This window comes from Bos grunniens, chromosome 8 (assembly GCF_055505025.1).
Source record: "Bos grunniens cultivar Pamir isolate PY7600 chromosome 8, Bosgru_T2T1.0, whole genome shotgun sequence".
Lineage (NCBI taxonomy): Eukaryota > Metazoa > Chordata > Mammalia > Artiodactyla > Bovidae > Bos > Bos grunniens.
In genome coordinates, this window is record NC_141172.1 from 37,851,858 (window position 1) to 37,878,524 (window position 26,667).

At 38.7% G+C, this 26,667-nt stretch overlaps 1 protein-coding gene across 12 annotated transcripts in view; it reads right to left on the reverse strand.

Annotated features, from left to right (window-relative positions):
• Positions 1–3,281: 3,281 nt before the first annotated feature.
• Positions 3,282–26,667, reverse strand: part of CD274 (CD274 molecule) — a 108,778-nt gene continuing 85,392 nt past the window's right edge. Inside the window, exons 1-7 of one of the 12 annotated variants that reach the window (XM_086415240.1) lie at positions 23,709–23,948; positions 19,347–19,412; positions 17,905–18,246; positions 11,955–12,239; positions 9,657–9,764; positions 8,181–8,240; positions 3,282–6,787 (exon numbers count right to left, since the gene is read on the reverse strand). In XM_086415240.1, the coding sequence (XP_086271366.1) occupies positions 6,765–6,787; positions 8,181–8,240; positions 9,657–9,764; positions 11,955–12,239; positions 17,905–18,246; positions 19,347–19,398 (870 nt within the window). In that variant the 5' untranslated portion in view covers positions 19,399–19,412; positions 23,709–23,948 and the 3' untranslated portion in view covers positions 3,282–6,764. Of the gene's footprint in view, positions 6,788–8,180; positions 8,241–9,316; positions 9,765–11,954; positions 12,240–17,904; positions 18,247–19,346; positions 19,413–23,486; positions 23,949–26,667 lie in introns of those variants that run through there. The other 11 variants (XM_086415239.1, XM_086415241.1, XM_086415238.1 and 8 more) reach the window with 11 other exon arrangements.

Here is a 26,667-nt window from a genome sequence, read left to right on the forward strand (position 1 = left end):
TAAATGAGATAATGTGTGTAATCCTAGTGCCTGACACAGAGTACATGATCAATAAATAGTAATTATCATAATTATTTTATTTTCTTGGGCTCCAAAAACACTGTGGATGGTGACTGCAACCATGAAATTAAGACACCTGCTCCTTGCAAGAAAAGCTATGACAAATGTTCAGTTCAGTTCAGTTCAGTCGCTCAGTCGTGTCTGACTCTTTGCGACCCCATGAATCGCAGCACACCAGGCCTCCCTGTCCATCACCAACTCCCAGAGTTCACTCAGACTCATGTCCATCGAGTTAGTGATGCCATCCAGCCATCTCATCCTCTGTCGTCCTCTTCTCCTCCTGCTCCCAATCCCTCCCAGCATCAGAGTCTTTTCCAATGAGTCAACTCTTCGCATGAGGTGGTGACAAATGTAGACAGTGTATTAAAAAGCAGAGCTATCACTTTGCTGAGAAAGGTCCATATAGTCAAAGCTACGGTTTTTCCAGTAGTCATGTACAGACGTGAGAGTTGGACCATAAAGAAGGCACCAAAGAATTGATGCTTTTGAACTGCAGTGTTGGAGAAGACTCTTGAGAGTCCCTTGGACTGCAAGGAGATCCAACCAGTGAATCCTAAAGGAAATCAGTCCTGAATATTCATTGGAAGGACTGATGCTAAAGCTGAAACTCCACTACTTTGGCCACCTGATGTGAACAGTCAACTCATTTGCCATTTCATGGCATCTGGTCCCATCACTTCATGGCAAATAGATGGGGAAACAGTAGAAACAGTGTCAGACTTTATCTTTTTGGGCTCCAAAATCACTGAAGATGGTGATTGCAGTCATGAAATGAAAAGACACTTACTCCTTGGAAGGAAAGTTATGACCAGCCTAAAAGCGACCGATGCTGGGAAAGATGGAGGGTAGGAGGAGAAGGGGGAAACAAAGGATGAGATGGTTGGATGGCATCATCGACTCAATGGACATGAGTCTCAAAAAACTCTGGGAGACAGTGAAGGATAGGGAGGTCCAGCATGCTGCAGTCCATGGGGTTGCAAAGAATCCGACACAACTGAGCAACTGAATGATAACTGCTTCAATTTGGTTAAAATTTAACTTCTTAAAAATATTTATTTATTTATCTGGTTGCACCAAGTCTTAGTTGCGGCATATAGGATCTCCCATCTTTGTTGCAGCATGCAGGATCTTTGGTGGCAGCATGCAAACCCTTAATTGTGGCATATGGGATCTAGCTTCCTGATCAGGGATTAAACCCAGACCCCCTACATTGAAAGTACAGAGTCTCAGCCAGTAGATCACCAGGAAAGGCCCTAATCTCTTTTAAAATACAGATAATTCTGAAAATATTTAAATTATAATAGGAAAAATTTGGCTTATAATATTAATTTCCTTGAAACTCAGGGGGCCTGGAAGAGGGAAAAATTATAAAAATGAAATGCATTTATCTTCACAAATTTGGTTTTGTATATATATAGTGAAAAAGTTAATTCTGAATTCTAAGTTTTAAAATAGTAGTAACCTATAGATGACACCACCCTTATGACAGAAAGTGAAGAGGAACTAAAGAGCCTTTTGATGAAAGTGAAAGAGGAGAGTGAAAAAGTTGGCTTAAAGCTCAACATTCAGAAAACGAAGATCATGGCATCTGGTCCCATCACTTCATGGGAAATAGATGGGGAAACAGTGGAAACAGTGTCAGACTTTATCTTTTTGGGCTCCAAAATCACTGCAGGTGGTGATTGCAGCCAGGAAATGAAAAGATACTTACTCCTGGGAAGGAAAGTTATGACCAACCTAGATAGCATATTCAAAAGCAGAGACATTACTTTGCCAACAAAGGTCTGTCTCTAGTCAAGGCTATGGTTTTTCCAGTGGTCATGTATGGATGTGAAAGTTGGACTGTGAAGAAAGCTGAGCGCTGAAGAATTGATGCTTTTGAACTGTGGTATTGGAGGAGACTCTTGAGACTCCCTTGGACTGCAAGGAGATCCAACCAGTCCATTCTAAAGGAGATGACTCCTGGGTGTTCATTGGAAGGACTGATGCTAAAGCTGAAACTCCAATACTTTGTCCACCTCATGCGAAGAGTTGACTCATTGGAAAAGACCCTGATGCTGAGAGAGATTGGGGGCAGGAGGAGAAGGGGACGACAGAGGATGAGATGGCTGGATGGCATCACCGACTCGCTGGACATGAGTTTGAGTAAACTCTGGGAGTTGGTGATGGACAGGGAGGCCTGGCGTGCTGCGATTCATGGGGTCGCAAAGGGTCGGACACGACTGAGCAACTGAACTGAACTGAACTGATATGTTTCTAAAATATTTAGATAAAAATACATTAGGTCCACTTGTGGCAGACAGTCACATCCTGATAAATGGGATTGGAGTAAAACCTTAATGAAAGCTCATGGTCCATTTTCAGGCTAACTTTCCTACAATATAGACCCTTCCAATGTCACAAAATTTCATCCAGAACCATGACCACCAAAGCCAGCCAGGAAGTCTAGTCAGAAAGGTGAAATATTCTGATGTTAGCTAAAGATTTTTATTGCTTCCATTGCCCAGCAGTAGCTTAAACATCATATCATCATTCTACAAAGATACTGATGCTTTTTCTTTAGAATCATCTATAATCTGTCATATATTCTTAGAAATAGTCATCATTATCTTTTAAGAGTGTCTGATTTACAGAAATGATTAAAAGTCTCTTTAAAGTTAAGATTGATGACTATGTAAGTTAGTTGACACATTAAATCTCACTGTCCCACCCTGTGCCAGGCCTTAATCCTCAACTTTGTTCTAGGTTTCTCACTTCCTTTTCAGAACTTGATGACTGAATAAATCCAGCTTCACATGCATGGGCTTGCATATCCATGTCTACTGATCTGAGAAGAGTACTCTTGTAAAGGAAAGTCCCTTCATTTCCTTATAGTTCTTTCGAAGATCACTTTTCTCTCATCTCCCTTCCCTCAGATCTTCACAATAGTGATCTGAACGTCACAATTTTGACTCTCTTCTTGGTACTATCCTAAAGGAAGCTATCTAGTGAGAGAGGATGAAAATTTTCAATACAGTCTTTAAAACATCTTTTGATATTTTTCATCATATGGGTTGCAAGAGTATACTGTGTAAACATAGAAGCTATGCTTACATAGCTATGAAAAACAGAACTAAGAACGTAGCTGAAGATATTCCAAGTAATTGTCTCCATCACGATGTTAAACTCAGAATGTTTTTATAAAACATGTAGGAAACAAGAAAATCGATATGCAGATGAACTGAGAAAGAAAATAAATAAGAATGTTTTATTAAATTAATGCATGTGTAAACAATGACAAATGCAGAATTAGATATCATCTCTGCCTATATCATTTACAATGAAACACAAGACAAAGGAATAAAGTGCCTTAGAAATCCAACACCACAAAAAGGCATTAAGATTTAGGAATGAACAGATTTCACCACTTGCTGAACCAAATTCTTGCTTGTACTTCACACAAAACAAAGGATACTGTCACTCAAACAAGGGATATTGTGCAAATGAACATGTACAAAAAGATAAGAGGAAAATTTCTGTTGGAAATTCTGTTTCTTCAGCCTTCAGTTCAGTTCAGTTCAGTCGCTCAGTCGTGTCTGACTCTTTGCGACCCCATGAATTACAGCACGCCAGGCCTCCCTGTCCATCACCAACTCCCGGAGTTCACTCAGACTCACGTCCATCGAGTCAGTGTGGCAAAGCAAAGAATATTTTCCTTGTCACTGATCCAGGTGAGTGAGGAGGGAAGAAATATTCTGGGATCTCCTTAGAGGGCATCTGAACCTTTGGAAAGCAGTATCTTAGGAGACCTGTGTAGTGGTAAGAACTGGTTGGACTCAAGGGTTCAGGTAGCTCACAGGCCTCACAAGCCTTTTCTTACACAAATGAGGATCTAGGGTCAAGGTTCTTGACTGGAATTTCCAAAAAGAACACATATTTTAAAAGTGCAACATCAAAGTCAAGTTTATACTCAAGAGAAAACAGAAAAAAAAAAAAAAAAAAAAGTTCCAGACATGATTCTGTCATACAGACTTAGCAATAAAGTCATCCTTTAAGGCCAGGTTGACATGGTACATTCTGGAAAATCCATTGTGAGAAACACATTATCTCTTTGAGAAACATAAAATAAACCAAATCCAAACACAGTCATAGAGCAAGTACTCGACAAAGGCTGGTTGTCTAAATGTAGTAACTATTTGGTGTGTATCACCCTGGGACTGTAGCCTGCCAGGCTTCTCTGTCCATGGAATTCTCCAGGCAAGAATACTGGAATGGGTTGCCCTGCCCTCTTCCAGGTGATCTTCCCAACCTAGGGATCGAACCCACTTCTTTTATGTCTCCCATAAGGTCAAACGTGGGTTTGATCCTTGGGATGAGGAGATCCCCTGGAGAAAAGCAGGGCAACTCATTCCAGTATTCTTGCCTGGAGCATTCCATGGACAGAGAAGCCTGGCAGGCTACAGTCCATAGGGTTGCACAGGGACATGACTGGTGACTTAGCATGCACACACATCTTCTGAAAGACACTAAGAGGCTATGGAAAAGATGACCTAGAACAAACAAGACAGTGCCCAGCCTCTAGGAACTTCACATTTGTTCTATCTAGTACATAAGAAATAGTATATTAAATAAGATAGCAAAGTGCACAGCAGATGCATAATGCATTACCACTTATGTGGAAAAAAAGCAAAAATCAAAAATATATACATTTTGTAAGTATTTCCACATATATTCACAGAATATCTTTAGAAGACAAATGAACAAAAGATAAGAGTGGTTGCTTCTGTAAAGGGAAACTAGATGAGTAGGAGGATGGAATGGAGACTTTTTAATGTCTCCTATAGGACTTCTTGAATTTTAAATCATGAAAAAGTATAAATTCAAAATTCAGTTGCATTTAAATAAAAAATAAAACTCTTATTAACAATACCAGGCCCTATATACATAAGCATCAAATTTCATGGCAAAGGCAAACACATCAGGGGTAAATACAGTGATAGAAAAGGATTTGCCAGTCCAGGTTCGATGCACGATACTGGATGCTTGGGGCTAGTGCACTGGGATGACCCAGAGGGATGGTATGGGGAGGGAGGAGGGAGGAGGGAGGAGGGTTCAGGATGGGGAACACATGTATACCTGTGGCGGATTCATTTTGATATTTGGCAAAACTAATACAATTATGTAAAGTTTAAAAATAAAATAAAATTAGAAAAAAAAATAAAAAGAAAAAAAAAAAAGAAAAGGATTTCAGGAGCCATTTTCCATGGTTTTAAAGAATACTGATATCTCATAAACTGAAATCGCTTTGATTTTTAAAATATTTACGCTTTTCAACTGTCCAGGAACACACTGACTGGCTACCCAGAGAATCCCCTCCTTTGGAAGCTTTCTAAACTTTCCTCCTCACAACATTTTTCTCCTCTTATACCTAGTGCCATAAGTGCATTATAGCATATTATAGCAATACATTTTCTTATTGATGTCCTTATTATATTATGAGGTCCTAGAGGGAAGTTTCCTTATCTTGCTCACATCTGTAGACTCTGCCTGGCACAGTGATTGACACGCTAGGGCACTTCCTAAATGTTCGCTGAATGAACATGTCTTAAAGTAAAGCATAGCTGTAAATTATATTCTAAAAGGACAGAAGGTTAAAAAGTGCTTTTATTAATTCTTTAATAATTAAAAAAGAACATATATATATATATAACTGAGTTATTTTGCTTAAGAGCAGAGATTGGCATGACGCTGTAAATCAACTATACCTCAATTTAAATAAATAAATAAATAAAAGGATGAAGGGTGACACCTTTGGAAATCTGAAGTCTGCTATATATTGCCTTGGTCACGTTTCTGTACCTCTGCTCCCTCAGCTGTGAAACAGGTAGAATAATAGTGCTTACCACAACACAGCTGCTACAGGGATGAAATGAGATTATATGCACACATAGTTGTAAAGCTGCTATTTAAATATAAGAGATATTTTGGTAACATATCTTATTTTGAGGTCTGAGAATAAGATTATCTGAGTCAATTGAAGTATCAGTGGGTTAAATAAGGCATTAAAAATATCTTATACAAACTAATGGTTTGTTCTCTATGATTCGTAAGTACTGACAGTTATAGAGGATATCAAATACTTTAAAAATACTACATTTCACTCGACACATACAAGTCATCGAGCAGTAAATTTGGTCTGGTGACAAAGTGTTACTTTCTACTACAGCATATCTTTAGAAGAAATTACTCACAACCACACTTATATGACAAGACCCCACAGACTAAAAATAAATAAAAATAAATCATACTCACACACTGTGGCAACACTAGGATGTTCAATCAACCAGAAGACAAATCAAGACACTGAGTAAAGGCAAAGGGCACTTCTGTAGGAACTGACCATTAAATCAGGGAATCTCAACCTGTTTTCTAAGATGAGTGATGGATAATGTGCATGGAAGTTCATCATTTAGAAGTGTCCTTTCTCCTTTTCACATGTATTGATGAGTCTTCCACCATTCGGAAGTACCAATGTTTCCTTCCAGGGTACCTTTATTCCTTCTTCCTTTGTCCTCCTCTTCTTTCTGAGCTTCTGTTTTCGGAGCTTGGGCTTTTTAAGTTCTCCATCATCTGCAGCCCCCTGGCCCACTGCATACCTCTGGTCTGATAAACCCAAACCACAGGCTGAGAATCCCTGTTTTAAGAGCAGAAGTTTCAACACTGGATTACGTCTCCTCAAACTGTGTAGCTGGAGAGTAAAAATGAGAAACATAAGATATATTTGCTAGAGGATATAATAAGCTTTCAACAAGACAAAGAAACATTATTTTTATGCCCAATTCCCTTTACATGATAGACTGTAACCATCTACTATGGTTTGCCAGGAACTGTCCTGGTTATGAAACTGAAAGACTCATGCTCTGAGAAAACCCTTACTTCTTGGCAAACTGGGATGGTCTGTCACCCTAAGAAGCTCCAAACAACACTCACTAATTAGCTTTACAACACAAATGAGTGTTATGGACTACATAATGAAATATGCCTGAGCTTGTCCAGGGTAATTAGACTAACTTTAAACCTGGGCTTATTGTGAAGTTTGGTTTCAAATTATGTAAGAAGAATCAGAAACCTTAATATAGTTTTCTTCTTAGTTCAATGATCTTGATTGGGTGAGGTCTTTCTGGACTTCTACAAACGTAGACATTTGTGGTGAAATAGATTTAAGTGAACAGGTTAAGAGTTAGGTTCCATGGTCAGATTAGTAGGCTCCAAAGGAGATCCAACCAGTCCATTCTAAAGGAGATCAGCCCTGGGTGTTCTTTGGAAGGAATGATGCTAAAGCTGAAACTCCAATACCTTGGCCACCTCATGCGAAGAGTTGACTCATTGGAAAAGACTCTGATGCTGGGAGGGATTGGGGGCAGGAGGAAAAGGGGATGACAGAGGATGAGATGGCTGGATGGCATCACCGACTCCATGGACGTGAGTTTGAGTAAACTCTGGGAATTGGTGATGGATAGGGAGGCCTGGCGTGCTGCGATTCATGGGGTTGCAAAGAGTCAGACACGACTGAGCGACTGAACTGAACTGAACTGAACTGAAAGCCTGATTTTTGTCAAGACTTGTGTTCTTGAGCAATTCATATTACCTTCTTGACTCTTAGCTTTCTCCATTATAAAACAGGATAATCTAGTATTATCCTGGGATAATAAAAAAATAAATCTTCTTTGATATTGTGGAGGGAGAAGATTGAGGTATTGTACATGAAGCAGTACACACAGTGCCCGATATAAAAGTTTCATCTATCTATCTACCCATCCATTCATCTATCACCCATCCACATAAATCAACTTGGTCCCCTAATGTAGGGAGATGTTAGGATGCAAAGCAAAGGGCCTAGCAGAGAGAAGTTGCCTCCTTCTCCCACCTCCCCAAAGGGCATCCCTCTACTCCCCTCTGCTATCCCTAAATCTCAGACTGTGGGAACCGTTCTTATATCAGAGTCTTGAGACAAATAGGAGCTGGTAGTTCCAACACTCAGCATTCAGTAAAATAAGGGGAGATTATAATGATAGCTTTCCCCTCGTTCTTTAACTTTTTGTTTCCTTTCTTCAACTTCCAATCCCTGCTAAAATTCTTACCATTTTGTTGCTTTGAATTCATATCTCGGGTGCCACATTTTTCTACATCCATCATTCTCACTTGAAGAAAAAAGTTATTTTTATTTTCATGTAATACAACTATACATCCCACACAGTGACCCAAGTTTAAATCCTAGGTTCCTATGAAATATTTCTAATCTCATAGGAAATCTGGTAGACTTCCTTTTTCCAGGGGTCCCAACAGTTTAGAACACATATCTTGTTCCTAAATTTTCTTCAGGGGTATATACTTTTATTTTTTATTCTTCCCCCACAGATGTACCATATCCTGAGACACTTTATTATACTTTAGTTTTCTAGCCTTTTCTAATGTCAGTTAATGATTTTTCACATGGAAATGCAAGTTGTGGTCACAGCCACTTCCTTGGACAAATCAACACCACCTCAGGATCTTCCTATCACTGAAACTTGATCCATATAGTCTGGCTGTTTCAGTTCTCTGTTTGTTAAAAGAAGCTGACCTCCACTCCCTCAATTACACCCCTTTCCCAGATCCACCCACCTCTTAAGGGGTTGTAGGGAATTTCTCAACAACTATTGGAATTCCCTTCCATTTTCCACTTCCCTATTTGCCATCAGATAACTCTATACACAGATCATCATCGGATCCTTTGGTATACTTCTCAAAGTATTGGGGAAATGTTTACTCTGAATCATCTTAAAATGAAAGGAAATTATTTGAATAGACACATTTTCCTGAATTTTAATTGTCCCCTTGGGTAAATAGAGAAATATACACATTAAAATTATTTTGAAAACTATATAATACCTTCAGCAAACTGCTCTGTGGTAAAAGTATCACTGTTCTACATAAGGAACTATTTTTATTATTTAAAGCTCCCAGAACCCAGTTCAATATAACAGTGTAACTAACTCAAGACAAATTCAACTGAAACCAACAGGCATGTTAACTTTTTCTTTCCTGTAAGTCTGTGATTATTTGCATGATAGAAAGAACTGTTTAACACTTGGTCTTCTTCAACCTCCATGCACACCCTTTTTCTCATGATCTTCACCCTGCAATCCTGCACAGGATAATATAACTGCTGTGAAACAGTGGAGTATCTTTGTGCTACCTTGCAGAGGCAAGCCAGGTTTACCTGCAGCCATGATCCAACTCTCACCCCCTTAGAAATGTTACTACAAGTGTTTACTGCCACCCTCCAATTCAAATGATGCTACAGAATGGTAGCTAAAAATATACTTTGCATGACTGAAAGTTGGCCCTCTAAGGGAAGGCTAATAGAAAGGCATTTTATAAATCACTGTTTCCTGTTAGGGGCACCCCTAGCATTTGAATAGGGTAGAATAGTTTTCCGATACATGGGACTGTCCTGCATATTACAGGAGATGTAGCATCCCTGGCTCTGCCCAGCAAGTGCCACTGTGACAACAGTAGCACTCTCATACATTTTTCCACAACCCCACCAGAGACTGTCACAATAAAGGAAATACCATCTCTTTTCAGACAGAAGATGACTGCCAGGGTTACACTCAGGCATAAGAAGAGAGCTCCCAGAGTCACCAAGTGATTCCTCTTTTTTGCTGGATCTAGATATGGTTCTGAAAAACAAAATAAAGTGAAACTGACTAAAGATAAAATTTTCTTTGGGAGGGATCAAGAGAATAATCATCTTTGAAGTTTAATTTAGGTTAGCATTTTCTTAAGTACCAAAAGTTCCTTTCCAATGAGTGGCTGGAATGGTGAAATACCTCAGATACGGAAATGGGGGCAACATGGAAAACTGGAAGCAGCCCAGGTGTTGGACAGGTGGACCTGGGGTTAAGTTCTGCAGCTACTCACTAGCTTTGAGTTCTCTGGCAAATCATTTAACCAGTCTACAAAATGGAAATGATACTGGAATTTTTGTCAGGCTAAATGTTAATAAAATGCTTTTCACAGGGAGTGGCAGCTCAGTATTATATGATAGCCTTGATTATTTCTCTTCTTGCATTCCTTAATATAAAAGCTAGCAGCCTACTGCACATGGCAAAGATGCAGTATGATGGCTAATTGGCACTCCCAAAAGAGCTCCTTCTTCCCCACATCTGTGGCCATGATTGTAGATCACAGTTTGCTTTTTTTCTCTCTCCATCATTTGAACACCTTGGGACATCTAATCATTGGCACTTTTCACCATTCTATCTCCAGCCCCCTGCAGGAGGAAAAGTGGTCTTACGGCACATGATGCTCAGAGACTAACTCCCACCTCCCACCATTAGCCATGATTCGTGATTACTTAGTTCAAGTTTTAAAGCCACAATCATAGTTAGTCTTTCTCTAGTAGCTGGCAGTTTACAAAGTCTGTCAATAACTCTATGAGTTAGGTGTGCCAAGTATTAAAGAAAAAAACGCGAGGTGACAGATGAGAACACATATTTCAAACAGTTAGGTGAGTTAACCCTAGGTCTTCCCACAAGTAAGTTGTTATAAAACAGCTTTTAAATGGCAGGGAAATACTAATGCAACTCCTCCCAAAGTGACTCTTTAATTTTTCTAAACTGCTTTTGTTCTTTTTGTTCTTCGGGCTACCCTGGATTGTCTTTTCCTATTGTTTGCCTTTTCTATTCAATTTTTGGTTTGTTTTCTCTGAAGTATCAGAGCTTTACTGTCAACATCTAGTGGGGGGTGAGGAGAGTGTGGTGAGAAGTGCCTCTGAGAAGACCTCTGGGTTTATATTAGCATCACGCTCTCAAGGCTCACCTTCTCTAAAGGTCTGAGCCTCTCACCAGATTATATCCTGCCTTATCCACTTCTGTAGGAAAGTGAGATAAAAATATAGCTGATTCTGTGCAAACAAGAGTCTCAAATCATTTTCACGCATTGTAGCCCATGTATTTCCAGGATACTGTTGCCCAATAGGTTATAACTATGTAAGAAAAGTGAAAAGCACAGGAGAAATCAAGTCGCTTGCCCAGGGGAACACTGATTTATGCACTAAGAAGACTTCCTTGGAGGAGACAGAACGGGCAGGAAGGCACTCTCCCATCTGGAATAAGATAGAAAAGTGCATCCTATGTGTTTCCTGCCACAGAAACTCTGGAAAGAAGGAAACAGCTGTGACGTACTCAGATCTGGATTCCTGAAACATGGCCTGAGTTGAGTCTTCCTCTCAGGTGCTCCCCCAGATCCCCCCAGCCACAAGAACATTTCTAACATGAAATGAGATTGCCTGTTTTATTATCCATTTCCTGCAGAGGGTTAACTGTTTTTTACTTTTCTATGAGCCTCCAATGCCTGGAACGTACAGCATATTGAATAAATACTTGCTTAATGTTTCAGTTCAGTTCAATTCAGTTGCTCAGTCGTGTCCAACTCTTTGCAACCCCATGAATCGCAGCACGCCAGGCCTCCCTGTCCATCACCAACTCCCGTAGTTTACGCAAACTCATGTCCATCGAGTTGGTGATGCCATCCAGCCATCTCATCCTCTGTCGTCCCCTTCTTCTCCTGCCCCCAATCCCTCCCAGCATCAGAGTCTTTTCCAATGAGTCAACTCTTCACATGAGGTGGCCAAAGTATTGGAGTTTCAGCTTTAGCATCAGTCCTTAATGTTTACTAAGTAGAAATATGACTTGGATGAATGGAAGTGAGGAAGCAGAATGCATTTTGTAAATGTAGTTCATTCACATAAATATAATTTATTCATTCATTCATTCAACAAACAATGAAAGTTTATGATGAGCAGGCATCAGGCTATGTACCAAGAGACAATACTAGGCACATTTTAATTGAGATGTTCAAAATATTACCTGGGATGACCAACTCAGCTGTGTTGTTTTCCTCATGACCTAATCTCCGAAAAGTGCAGTAGAAAATTTTGTCAGCTGTTGTGTTGATTCTCAGTGTGCTGGTCACATTGAAAAGCTTTTCCTCCCTCTTTGAACTGGTGATGCTGGTTTTGCCACTCAGGACTTGGTGATCGCTACTTGTCCAGATGACATCAGCTTCAGGGTAACCCTCAGCCTGACACGTTAGTTCATGTTCAGAGGTGACTGGATCCACAGAAATTGTATGGTAGATTTTGCGGTATGGAGCTAGGTCATGAACAAAAAGAAGGCATGGCTTTCATTTAACACAGAACTAGACATGTGGCTTTTTGGTCTTGTCAACCTTAGATAGAATACCAATCCAGGCTGTTCTCAGAGAAATAATCTTAAAGCTCAGATGTCTCAGCAGTGGGGAATGTCTGGTAGTTCTGCCTCAACTCTTCCACTCATACTTGGGCCAAGTTTGGGCTTAAAGGAATACCTATCTTGCTAGAAAAAGTATATTGCTATTTTTATTGAGGTCAAAGTAAATGTACAGATTGTTTGAAAAGAGAACTTTCAACTTTAAACCAGTAGTCTTTTTATCCAAATATAAAACATGTCTGTTCATTTATTCAAGTCTTTATATGTTTCTCAGTAAAGTTTTATAGTTTTTATAAAGGACCAAATTCTTAAATTTATTCCTGGACATTTTCCCCTTGTTGTTGTAAAGCTGTCTTCATAAATACAAACCTCTCCAGCTGTTCAGCATTGTTTTCTTACATTTTATTTAATAAACAGAAAATTTCATTTTGATATGCCATTTACTTTTTCAACATTATGTGAATGATCAGAAATTAGGAATGCAAATAGTATTATGTCATTGTAAAAGTTGATACATGTTCCTGAATGGTACTTTTTAAAGTTTAAGTGCATTTATAGGATTTTAAAATAGTTTTAGATTTACAGAAAAGTTCCAAAGATAGTATAGGGTACCCGTGTACCTCTCCTCCAGTTTCCCCTACTGTTACCACCATTACCATGGTACTTTCATCCTAACTAAGGAGCCAACACTAGAACACTACTGTTAACTAAATCTTATACTTGGTTCCATTTCACTAGATTTTCCCTACTGCCCTTTTGCTGTTCTTGGATTTCATCTAGAATACTATATTATGATACTTATTTTTTAAACCTTTTAGCTGGTTATTTTAATAAATCATTTAACTTCAATTAAATTTTAGATCATTAATTTGGGATGCTTTTAGGATTAAGATATCCAATGTACTGAATATTTTAGTAGATTAGTGCACTTATATTGCTTAAGAGCTTTATTTCATTTTTATTCATTACAACTATGTTAACATGTTATTATTCTGTTGGCATAATTTTTACTCCTAATAGTTTAGTGTTACCACTAATGGTATAAGAAGAAAATATTAGAACTTATACATTCATATGTATTTTTATCATAACAATTAAGAAATAATCTAAGCTTAACAAATTTTACTGACTGACACTGCCCCTCACTTCATGTGCCTCATGAGAGTCTTAAAGGAATAGAGGAATTTTATAACACCAAAGGGAAGACAGTGACTTGTTTGAGATTATTATAGATATTCAGGTTCTCTTATCTAATTTTAACGAAACTAACCTGCTTACAAAATGAACAACTAATAAAAAGGTTTCCCACAAAGAAGATGAGCATTTAAGATATTACCAATAATTTAAGCAAAAACCAAAAGGAAATGTCAGGAGTGACACTTTTTACCACAACTTTATGAAGTAAAACAAGTACCTAACTCTACAGGACAAGGCATTGGTTAAAAAAAAACTTCAAGATTGTCAAGACCATCCAGTTTGGGTATCAATGAATTTCACCTGAGATACACTCTGCTTTGAAATATTAGCTGATGATAGTGAAGCATCATAATTAGTAAGACATTGAAAATACTGTTTATTAAATTCTCATGTCATCTTTTTAAAATTTGTATTTTTTATATTTATAGATTGTCCAATGTATTTTCATATGAACCATATGAAATTGGTGGTATTCAATTTCTTTTGCCTTTAAAACTGTCAATTTCTTATGACATAAGCTATATACTAGCACAAATATATTCTTTATAAACACACATGCACATAAATATATTTAACATGCTTTCCTGATGGGATAGATAATCAAAAACATTTGCAGATGATTGGTTTACTAGATCTGGAGTACACATGTGCTAATCCAGACCATGAAAAGTTAACAGTAGTTTTAAGTCAATATATTAATATAGCTCAATACACAATTTGGAGGTAGAAACACAGAAAATAAAACCTGGCTGTTAAGGGCAGACCTCAGAGCCAAATTGCTTGAGTTTAGAACCTGGCTTCATCACTTAATAGTTGAATGAAGTTGGCAAATTACTTAAATTTCTTTGGATCTCAGTTTCCTCATCAATGAAATGAGGAGAGTAACACCACATGTCACTGACTCTAAGATGTTACCTACTGAAAGATACACTCAGATTTCAGAGCTAGTAAATGTGAAAAATATGCATTTTTAACATGATAAGCTCTGACTCCATGCAGTCACTTAAGGATTAAATGCGGTAATACAGGCAAAGTGCTTAGGGTGGGGCTTGGCCCTTAAGTACTACAGAATTACTGCTAGAGTTGCTCTTCCTCTTCTTACTGCTACCAAAGTGCACTCACGTGGTATTCTTTAGAAAGTACTGACAGCTCCTGACGAACAGCCTTGGAAATAAATTTTCATATATCCAAACTTGTTCAAGTTTCAAAAATTTTAGATTTATCCTATTTGAGGAAATACATCATTCATTCATTCAAGAAGTTTTTTTTTTTATGTGTTCCTGTCTTACTACTACTCTTATATGCCAAGTCCTAGGAAAACAGCAATAAATATAACAGACCAAAGTCTCTGTCTTTGTAGACTGTACGTTCTAGAAGAAGAAGAGAGATAATAACAAAATATATAGGTACATTTATATGATATGGGGTCAAATGCTACAGAAAAAACTTAAACAAGACTGGTTGGTGAATTTGGGGGAGAGATGGGGGTGGTAAAGCAGTTAATCCTTGGTCCATACAAACAAATTAGCTTTATCAGGATAACTACACATACTTTGTTCTTTAAGTTGCCTAATCCTATTTAAGCTTCCCTGGTGGCTCAGAGGTTAAAGCATCTGCCTGCAATGCAGGAGACCTGGGTTCAATCCCTGAGTCGGGAAGATCCCCTGGAGAAGGAAATGGCAACCTACTCCAGTATTCTTGCCTGGAGAATCCCATGGATGGAGGAGCCTGGTGGACTACAGTCCATGGGGTCACAAAGAGTAGAACATGACTGAGCAACTTCACTTTTTAATCCTATTTAAGTTCTTGAAAGTATAAATGGGCACTTCATTTTCCTGGCTATAGGGTTCAGTGTTTAAGGAAAAAATAACATTTTCAACTGAAAAGTCAAATGTCTGAGAATCTGGTATTTAAACAAAAATGAAAGGTGCAATAACACCAAAGTGATAATAATAATTGAGTTAATCTAAAACTAAACTCAAATTTTAGTTTTGAAATGTTTCACCTTTAAAATCCCATGGTGACTGAACTCCCTGTGGGGAAGCTGTGAGACTACATGTTTGCAGTGATGGGAAGAGAAGCTCAACAGCTTTACTCGTGAAATTATTTGCATATGGAGATGACTCAGGAGTTATACTTCCCTGAGTTGTAAAGCTCATGTAAGCCAGCATGGCTTCAGTGCAATGAAAGCTTGGTGTCTGGCTTGCTTTCAGTGCAGCACAATGTAACCTCCAAGACCACTGTGTGCAAATGACAATGAGATGTTCTGGGACTAGGATGCCAATTTAGTAATTTACAGTATGAAATGGAATGGTCAAACAAATCACATCCTCAAGTCTGGCTGGTCATCTGTTTTGCTCCATCAAGGACCCCACCTTGGAAAAACCATCAGTGCTGAAAGGTTTTCTACTGTGTTAAACTACAGCAAAGAAAATCACAATCCACAAGGGACATTACAGAGCCCAGAAAAACTGGAAGAACAACTTTACAACAGGGACAGCTTTCCCACTCCCTGCATACTCCCTACAGGCTGATGAGAGACTCTTCTTATGGAAGCAGAAGATTATACCCTGTACTTCCTTCTAATTCATTTATGCCAGGCTGATACTCTTCCTACCCACCCAAGATCTAACAATGCTGGCTGTTCATGGAGCTAAGTCTTGATCATTTCTTTAATACTTTGAAATATAGTATGCCTGATAACTGCTGATAGACTGAAGAAAAGTTAAAAATCTCAACCTGGGATCCCATCAGCTTGTTTTTATAAATATCGCTCTGGAGAAACATATGGTAAGATACAATTAAACTAAATCTATTTCATAAGACAAGTGAGATTTTAACAACAGTAGCATTAACTGAGCCAAATTCAGAGGCCCAGTGATACACCATGAAATAAGACACATTCCTATATAAATTTTATTTTGAGTGTATAATGATTAGTTACTTTTATGATAAATGTAAACTTTTCTTATTCATATTACAGATCTTCAGATTGATGCTTAGGTCAGGAATAGAAACACCAAGGAACACTATTTAACTCTAGTCACATATTAAAAGGTCACCATGTGAAAAAAAGAAGCAAGCAGATACCCTCAAAACTGTGACTATAGATGGCAGATTCCAACTCAATATCTGAAAGAAATTACAAAAGGCTATGGAAAAGAGGTCCAAATGACAAGAGTATCATTGCAGTAAGTATGTGAATAGAAGATCCTTTGTGGAGATTTCTTTGGGTGTTTGGACTAGCTGCTCTCGTCTGGGATTCTTTCAGCTCTCAATTTTGTGGATCTTAACAGTGAAAGCAGGGGTGGTCAGCTAAGGTGTTTTCCTTTATTTAGCTAGCTGCTGCTGCTAAGTCACTTCAGTCATGTCCGACTCTGTGTGACCCCATAGATGGCAGCCCACCAGGCTCCGCCGTCCCTGGGATTCTCCAGGCAAGAACACTGAAGTGGGTTGCCATTTCCTTCTCCAATGCATGAAAGTGAAAAATGAAAGTGAAGTCTCTCAGTCATGTCTGACCCTTAGTGACCCCATGGACTGCAGCTTACCAGGCTCCTCCGTCCATAGGATTTTCCAGGCAAGAGTACTGGAGTGGGTTGCCATTTAACTTCTCTGTATTTAGCTAGAAGCAACCCCAAATTTTGAACCCAGGTGACCATATATCATATTTATAGGTCAGTACCTAGGAATTGGACATTCACAGTTCCTCTTCAAGGCTCCAACATAATATTGGCACAGATGTTTAAGATGAAAGTGTGCCCAGTGAGCACAGTTCACACACTCTTCATTTATTCAATACTTGATATGATTATTTTTTGCCTTCATAGATTGACTTCAAGTCTTTTTGAATGTGAATTTTACAATGGGATTTGTTTTTAATATATGTATTTACATTTGACATAGAGAGTTTCCAAGGAAGGAAAATGCTGGCAGACCTCATAAAACTGAGAAACAGGTACTAAATTTAAAAATTCTTGGAGGAACATACAAATAATGATATTACCTTTGCATGCCATGAAAGTGGCAAAGGGAGGAGAGACATTTTTGTAGTTCATTGTATCCTCTTCCATAGTATGTGAATTATTTGCAAGTATGTGTATACATATTACTTTTTTAATAATAAAAAAGTGAAGCTTGGGAATTTTTAGGAAAACTGAATGTACTGTGAAACATGACTATCATGTTTGGCTCTAGATCTCTGGGGACTATCAAACAGGATGTACTCAAGCAAGGCTCATTGGATGAGTATGCAAATGAATGAATAACAGACTGCTGCTGTGGAAAGTGAAGCTGGACTTCCAAGAACAAAAAGTTCAACACTGAGATATGGTTTTAACAAAGGTTGTGCCTTATTATCTATAATAAATCTTACCGTTGACTTTCAAAGTAATCCGCTTGTAGTCGGCACCGCCATAGCTGATCAAGCAACAGTAAACCCCCGCATCCTGCAATTTCACATCTGTTATCTGAAGTGCAGCCTTTCCCAAGAAGAGCTGGTCCTTCAACAGTTGGGCCCTCCCATGGTAGCTACTGTGCTGAACGTTTGGGTCTTCCTTCCCATTCACAAACTGAATAATTTTCTTATCCTCCATTTCCCAGTAAACAACTAACACAAGCAGGTTTAATTGTTTGTCTACTGGAAATCTGCATTCCAACGTCACATTGCTGCCATATTCTACCACATACAGGTCCTTGGAAACTGTGATAGTAAATGCTGAAAAGAAAGATGACCAATCTTTAGAAGATGGGAAATTCCTCAAAAAATTTATAGAATGAGTCCAGGATTTACAGAAGCTTTATCTGGTCGTTTACATGATAATTACACTTACGGACTTACTTCCCTGAAATATTTATTTTATCCAGTGAGCCTGAGACATATCTCACCCCCAAGTTAGAATAATAAAATTAGCTAAACAAGTTGTCCCAAAATTCATAAACATACACTACTGTAGAACTAGTACATGGTAAAGGGGTACTTATAACCAGGAAGACTTTGTTTCATGTGGACATCCCCAGAATGTCCTTTGACTGGACACTTATTTGCCTTTTACATAGTCTAAATCATAGATTCCAATGGATCTCTCTACTTATTGCCCCAAACTCTTAATCAGTTGTCTGGCCAGATGAGTGTAGAGATTTAGGGAGCATCTCAGGTTGATGCAGGTACTGTGTTACCCTGACATTCCATGTACGCTACAATTCTTCCTTAGGATATACTTATTGGATAAAACAGGTCATAGAGCAAGGTGGACAGAATGATCCTGTCCTTATTTAAAACAAATATGTAAAAGTATACACATAGGCCATTTCCCCAGATATTTTCAGTAATTATTCTTGGGAAATAGATAATGGATAATGAGTAATAGATGGGCTTCCCAGGTGGCACTAGTAGTAAAGAACCTGCCTGCAAATGCAGGAGATGTAAGAGACGCAAGTTCAATTCCTGGGTTGGGAAAATCCCCTGGAGGAGGATCTGGAAATCCACTCCATTATTCTTGCCTGGAGAATCCCCATGGACAGAGGAACTTGGCGGGCTATAGTCCATAGTGTTGCAAAGAATCAGACATGACCGAATCAACTTAGCATGCACACAACGAGTAATGGATATGGGTTAATTTTGTTTCTTTCAGTGTGTCCATACTCCTTATATCTTTGTCCAGTGAAACAGGTTTATGAAATATGTTTATCAATTATAATGAAGGAAGAATAGAAAGTCCTCTATATAAAAATTATATCCGTTTTATTATTTCACTTTTGATCTTATAGTTAAAATATTTAAAATATAGAACCTAATGAAAGGATTTTGTGTCTTACCTTTCAGCAAACAACAGTAAGCCATGAATGTTAAGACACTATATATCCTCATCTTTCTGGAATGACCTAATTATGGAAAACAGAAAAAAGGAAACTCCTTTACTCAATAATTGAATACCCAGACAGTATGGGACTTGGCAGTTCTAATTCAAACTGTCTACTGATAACCAGACAGTAACTGATTTCTAAGTGTTACAACGCAGCAGGGAATTTAGAAGTTCAATACCTTCACATAATATCCCATAGTCATATGAATCTAAGTGAAAAAAAAAAAAAGATACTATGATGAGACTTTAAAAATTTAATTACAAGTCCTGGAAAAAACTTGTACACACAAAAGAAACCAAGATGAAAATATTGCACCAAAATCCTCTCAAATATCTTATGGGTTTTTTTTTCTACAGTGTAACATCTCTAGAAATCCAAGCCCGCCCTATACAAAATTTCAAAGCAAGCAGAATCTGACTTCCATGTTTCCCACCCTTCAATGCCTTTTCCCCTCAGCAGCTGAATACCTTCATCCTACTCTTTAACTATTCAACTCTTTCAGATTATCATCCAAACCATGCCAGTTCTCGTCAAGGTGCCATCTTTCCAAAATCTCCTCTTTTGTCCTTTGCTTATTCCAAATTATAAATTATATTATATTCCCTCAATAAACTGATTCCACTAGTAGCAGGGGGAGTGAGAAGGAGAAACAGTTGGCTTCAACCACTTCATACTAAGATGTGACTCACTCACAGCCTCCTTTCAGTGGTATCTGCCTCGATTCTACTCTTCATCGTGTCATCCTGCTTGAAATTCTACCAATTCTTTAATTTAGCAAACATTAACTGAATACCTTTCCTGTGCCAGGCACTATTTTTGGCATTAGAGATATAGCAGTGAACAGGAAAGAAAAATCACTCTCCTCTAGGAGCATATATTCAGTAAAGGAGTAAATAGAGAAGATTTGGGCTATAGTTCAGCAAATCTGTTTACTTATTAACATTTTCTCATGCTATACATATATTTACACACTTTGAAGAGAAAGACAGTTTTCCCCCTTAAGAGTCTCTGTGACCTTTGTATACACACAAAAACTCACAATTGATCAATTAATCAATGCTACACATATGTAAGGCAAAAGATTTATGCCATATATATATAAATAGCTCTAAAAATCAGTAAGAAAACTACATACAACCCAACAGGAAAATGAGCCAAAGGTTCTACTATACAGTTCAGAGAATAAGAAATACAAATGACATCTAAACAAAGGGAAGGATTCTCTATCTTACCAATGAAGAAAAGATAATAGTTTAAGACACGAGACATAATTTTTCACTTATTTGCTTGATTAAGAGTATAAGTATTCCTAATATTTAGTGTTTATGAGGATATGAACAAATGGGTTTCCTTACCAACCACTGATAGGAATGTGAAGTTATATAACCTTTTTTTTTGGAGGGCAATTTGGTAATCTCCATTAAAATTTTAAATGTATATGCCATTTAGCTTTCACTTCCTCTCTAAGAAATATATCTTACAAAAACAAAAACACAAGCATATGACAACAGACATCAAAAGATTTTAGAGGCACTATCTGCTACTATCTAGTAGTAAAGTAGTAAAGGCCAGGGATGCTGCTAAACATCCTAGAGTGCCCATGACAACCCCTGCAGCAAAGATACATCTGGTCCCAAATGTCAACAATGACACGGTTGAGAAACCTTGCAACCACTGTGAGTATTTCAGTATATATTTTCCTTCTAGATTTTCTCCTATGAAGCTTTTAAAAACAATTAGACACATAACTCCCACTTTTTAAATTTAATATTTTGATGATTATTTTCCATTTTGCCACACATTATTTATAAGTATCTTATTTAGTGGCCCCATAATGTTTAGTTTCCCTGCTGTTAGGTATAGTATTGTGTTCAGTTTTTAAAATAACATAAGTATTTGTGTATTCAGCAAATATTTGTTAAGTGCCTACTGTTACCAGGTCCCAGGCTAGGCCCTGAGGATAGATTTTCCCCAAGTAGAACTGCTGATCAAGGAGAAAGAACATTTTCCTAGTTCTTGACACATGTGGATAACTGGTGCCAGTTACACTGTGTCTTCACCTAGCACTTATTTTATATATATATATACACACACATATGCATATATTATTCTCATTTAACTACAAAAAACAAGCAAAGAACTATTGCATAAAACAGAGGCACATTAAATCCACTCACAGATTTCAACTAGTTTTTCCAGTGTTTATGACATGCCTTGATGGAGTTCCTATCTCTTGACAAATCTGGTTGAAAATTTTAGAGGTAATGAAAGTTTACTGGAAGGTGAGGGATTAGATCTGATATTTACCTAAGTCCTCATTATACCTCCTCTTCCAGGGCTCCATTCCTTTGGAGTACAGCTATTGTTAGTGAGGGAATAGTAGGGGGAAGGTAAGAGACCATGTAAGTAGACATGGTCTTTGACCTCTAACAGTTACCTGGTGGCTCAGAAGGTAAAGTGTTTGCATGCAATGCGGGAGACCTGAGTTTGATCCTTGGGTCTGGAAGATCCCCTGGAGTATGAAATGGCAACCCACTACAGTATTCTTGCCTGGAAAATCCCATGGATGGAGGAGCCTGGTAGGCTACATACAGTCCATTGGGTTGCAAGGAGTCGGACACGACTGAGAAACTTGTTTCTTTCTTTCTTGACCTCTAAACCCCACATCAGGCAGTTGGGCTAAGATAAGAACACTAGCATCTTCTTCAGATAAGAAACTCAGTATAACTAAATTCCCAGACAAGAACTGAGACATTCAAAGAGTAAGAAAATGTGAAGTAGGAAAGAAGTGATGGTTCATTCAGGATGGGGAAGCAGGTTTGTCCCTGGGGGAACCCAGTATACCAATATGGAACTGATACTACTTCTCTATCTCACCAAGGTAGGGCAGACAAGACAGAAAGTCAGGGAAAAGAACTCAAGTTTTCTTAAAAGCAAGGACTGCCGTGTTACCTGTCAGTTCAGGGTTTCCTTTGATTTTTATCTGATGTATATGAACTACAATTTGATTTTTAAAAATTCCTAGAGTTTGAAAATGTCTCCAAGCAAGGGGAAAATCTGCTCAATTAACAGATCAAAATCGTTGATCTATTAAACCTCTGTGCTCATATTCACTCTCTTTAGTTGTGTGCGACTCTTTGCGAGCCTATGTTGTCAAACTCTATTAAACCCGACTAAATCCTGTGCCCTAACTCCCTCCCTTTAGTCACACTGAGCTATTCTACATTTCCCAGGTGTGGCTTCAGTTCCACAGTATTTCTGTGGCTTCCTTTAAGAACACACTCTAACTATTGTCCTGTAACCTCTGTCTACTCTATTCTACTGGGGGAAAAAAAAAGTTGATTATTAATTTTTTTAAAGAGTATCACAGTTCTAATAAACTGCTGGGCAACTGTCAATATGAACTGGCACAACCTTTCTGGAAGGCAATTTTCAATCTGTATCAAAGGCTCTTAAATCATTCAGACTTTGATTAGTAGTTATACTTGTAAGAGTTCATCTGAAGGAAATAATCACCAAAGTTCCAGCTTTTATAAGCAATGAAGCTGGGTGAATGGCTAAAATAGTGAACCTCTAAATAATCTTGATGTCCAGCATGAGGGGATTAATTTTGTTTGGTTATCCAGCACCATGGAATGTAGCCATTAAAAAAAAAAATCACATATTTAGAAAGCAATTTTAGAAAGCGTAGAAACTCATGCACATTAAGCCCCAAAACACAAGGTGTAATAATGATATGACATCCCTGTGAGACAAATCCAAACTCAACTTTGATATAGGCTAGGCTCAAAGTGTTAAAAAATGCTTTAACATTTTCCCCCTCAGGCTCCTCATTCCCTCCTTCAGGACTCCTTTAGTCCTCAGAGCAGACAGAGCAAAGAACTCCGGTTTGGTATCCTGGCTCTTACAGCAGGAAGGGGCCTCAGGAGATGCTGCGGCTGTGAGCACTTACCCAGCTCAGACTGCTAGTGAGCGGCTGAAAGTGTACTAGGACTCAGGTGTCCTGACCTCCAGTCCAGAAATTTCCCTCTAGACCCGTTTACCCACCTTAGGACCACAGTCATGAACGCGCAGAAACATGTATGTACTTACAAGACAAGCAAAACTAAATTCCGCCTAACGAAAAGCTGAATTTGTTACTTGTTCTAATTTTGACAAGTAATCGGCTTCACATCACCGAAACCATCACATGCTCTCCCTTTCCCTTCTCCTCTCTCCATCCCAAAGAAAGGGTCTCTGTGGCAGTCCCGTTTTAAAGTGCCAAGCGAGTGAGGCAGCCAAAGACACTGGCCAGTGAGCGAGAACGCTCCCTACCTGCCGGCGGGAGAGTCGCGGCTGGCGTTGAGACTTCGGCGCTGTGCCCCGGACTGCCAGGGCCACCCGCAGCTATGAGCTCGCGTGGGTGTTTCTCCGCCCACTTTCTGACCCGCCCCGTAAGCGCTCAGGGGACTGGATTTTCCTTACCCTGACCCAAGCATGTGAGTTGGGAAATAAACGCATTATCCATTCTTGGAATAAAAAGATAGATAAACCAAAAGTGAAACTTAAATCCGGCTTCCCGTAAATCAGCTTTTTAAAAGAAAAGTTTCAAAAATGAAAACAAATCATTATCTGACGTTTTAAACAGTATTTAGAAACAAAGCAACCTCGGAAATCATCACAGATGTCCGACCTTGGTTTTGCCTTAAGAATCCACACTAAATTCTGCGATGAGGTTTCCCTTTTCTGATAAAAGCTCTTTTACAAGATGTCGGATCATCCTGACATAACTCGATCTACAACATATAGAAAGTAAAACGATATTTCCCTAATTACTCATTATACCTCCTCTTCCAGGCCCAGATGGCGTTGATTTTTTTAGAAAGTAAGTGTATGTGTATGATAGGAAATGTATTTTTAAAACGTGGATTTTGTTACTTCCTCAAAGTTCCTCGACATAGTGAAACCATTAACTGCCTTGTCATTAAAATAACTTCCCATCAGGACTGACACCTTTTAAGAATGCTCTGGGGATCCTGCTATTTTGCCTCTTTGAGATCCTGGTTAGGGTAGCACATTCTAGGTATGGGTTGAGAAAATCCTCTGGTAACTCCGGATCCCTGGCTGAGGGCAAGCGGAAACCACGTGACTCACACTGAGGAGGCCAGGATGGTTTTAAGCACCACCGAACTTCTAGGTGCATCTCTCTTGCTCTTTCCTTCTGGCGCTCTAGGGCGGTCTCACTGTCCGTCCCTCCCTCCCGTCTTTCTTTTTATAATAATTTTACATTGATAAATTGGACTCTTCATTGCTTGCTTTTCCTGTTTATTCATCTCATTGGGCAATTCAAAATAGGGATAATGAATGAATATTGAGATGTTCATTGTCATGGTTAGGCACCTGCTTCCCAAGTAAGGCCTTTCACATTCTTAGAATATCACATATTTTTTTATTATTATTATTTTTTAACTTGGAAAAATATACAAGATGATGCTACCTTTAAAATCTGGTGAGGGGTATGAAATTCTCTTTAGCCTTAATAAAACTAATAGACTTGGAGATTTAGCTCAAATCTCTTTGAGACCACATGGTGGAATAGAATCATGTTTTTTCAACTTAATCCCGTGTGATATTTTCTATTTAACCAGTTTCATTTTTCTAAAAATGACAGTCAAGACCCAGGATTTTCAAGACCTGCTATTACGGTCATGATTGTCACACAGGAAAAAGCTGGCTCTAGAGCCACCTACCACTAACTCACTGAGTCTTCTGGAGCAAATAATTTACTGAGTAGGCAGATAAGTAATATCCTCTTAGACAGCCTCTATGATGCATGCATAATTTTTTAAAACTGAGGACCAGGGCGATTGTTTATTTGTTTTACCAAAGAAGTGTTCAGGGTCTACATAATGATCAGCAGGGAAGGCAGGAGGTGAGTGGAATTTGCCTTTCTCTGAAGCTGTTGATGGTGTCACGTGAGTGTATGTTCCTCGGTTCTTTGTCTCGTCACAACAAAGATTTGGAGCGACGGACATTAAAGCCCTGGGTGCGTCACAGCTCTCGGGTCTTGGACAAACCGTGCTACAGCTCTTAGGCAAATCAGTGTTACATCTCCATTTTATTTAGAAGATAGCAGGAGAGAGAGAGAGAATGAGAGAGAGAGAGCGCACGCACGCGGGAGAGAGTCCGTGAGAAAGCGCTTTGGCTCCTCCTTTTACATGTTTTTTCCTCCACCTGGGCCTGCCCTATGCAAATTGGGCTTAGCCAGGAGTGCTGTTTGTTCTGCCTGAAGTCTTCACTCTGGTCCTCGGACCTTCCTTTGACCTTCCTTGTCTTTTAGCCACTGCCATTTTGGACTCCTTTTCCCTATTCTACCTACCTAACAATGGGAATGGAAGGTATTTGCTCAGCTTTCTGCTTGATGACTTACATATTAGTAATCTGAGGGTTTGTGATTTTGTTCATCTCACCCACCTGTTTCCACCCTTCAACCATTCATATCCCATTACCATTTAATGGAGTTTGTATATCTTCTGGAGTTAGAAAAACAGGATGAGTTAAGAAAAAAATAGATTTTTATCACCTCAAAGAAGCATATGAAAATTTAACAATCAGGGAGGCATTACTCCCAAATACTTGTTCAGGTTTTGTGATTTGGGGCAAGTAGGTGGAGGAGTGCTGAGACAGGAGATGAGCAGTGGGAAGCCAGTGGGAAGCTGTAGAACTACTCACCTACCTGATTGTCTCTAGAATCACCATGTCCTGTTCACATCCCCCTCACTCTGTTCATCTTTAGAGGTGAAAAACTCATCATTGTCAATGTCCTGTTTCTCAGAGCATTTCTGAGAGTCACTTGCATCACAGTTGACTTGGGATAGTCATTTAAACACAGATTCCAGGTCTCTGCCACAGGCCTGTTAAATCTGGGGGTGGTCCTGATAGTCTACATTTCAACACCATCCCCACATCCCCACATCCGCACACTGAAGTTTTAAAAACTGATAGCATAATGTTTAAGGAAAAAAACTGAATGAAGAATTCTTTGCAATTACAGTATAAACCCCCTTCCTTCATTTAGTTTGGTTAACTTGGTATCAACACTACTCTTCACTCTACCTCTGCCCTTTCTACTTTCACTCTTGCCCCTGAAACAAGCAACATGATTTATGCTTGTCCTATCCTTAGAGAGGGTTATCTATCCTTAGATAGATTAAGGTTATCCATCCTTAGAAAGATTAATCTATCTAAGGTTATCTATCCTTAGATAAGCTTTCAGGATCTTACAAGTGGGCCT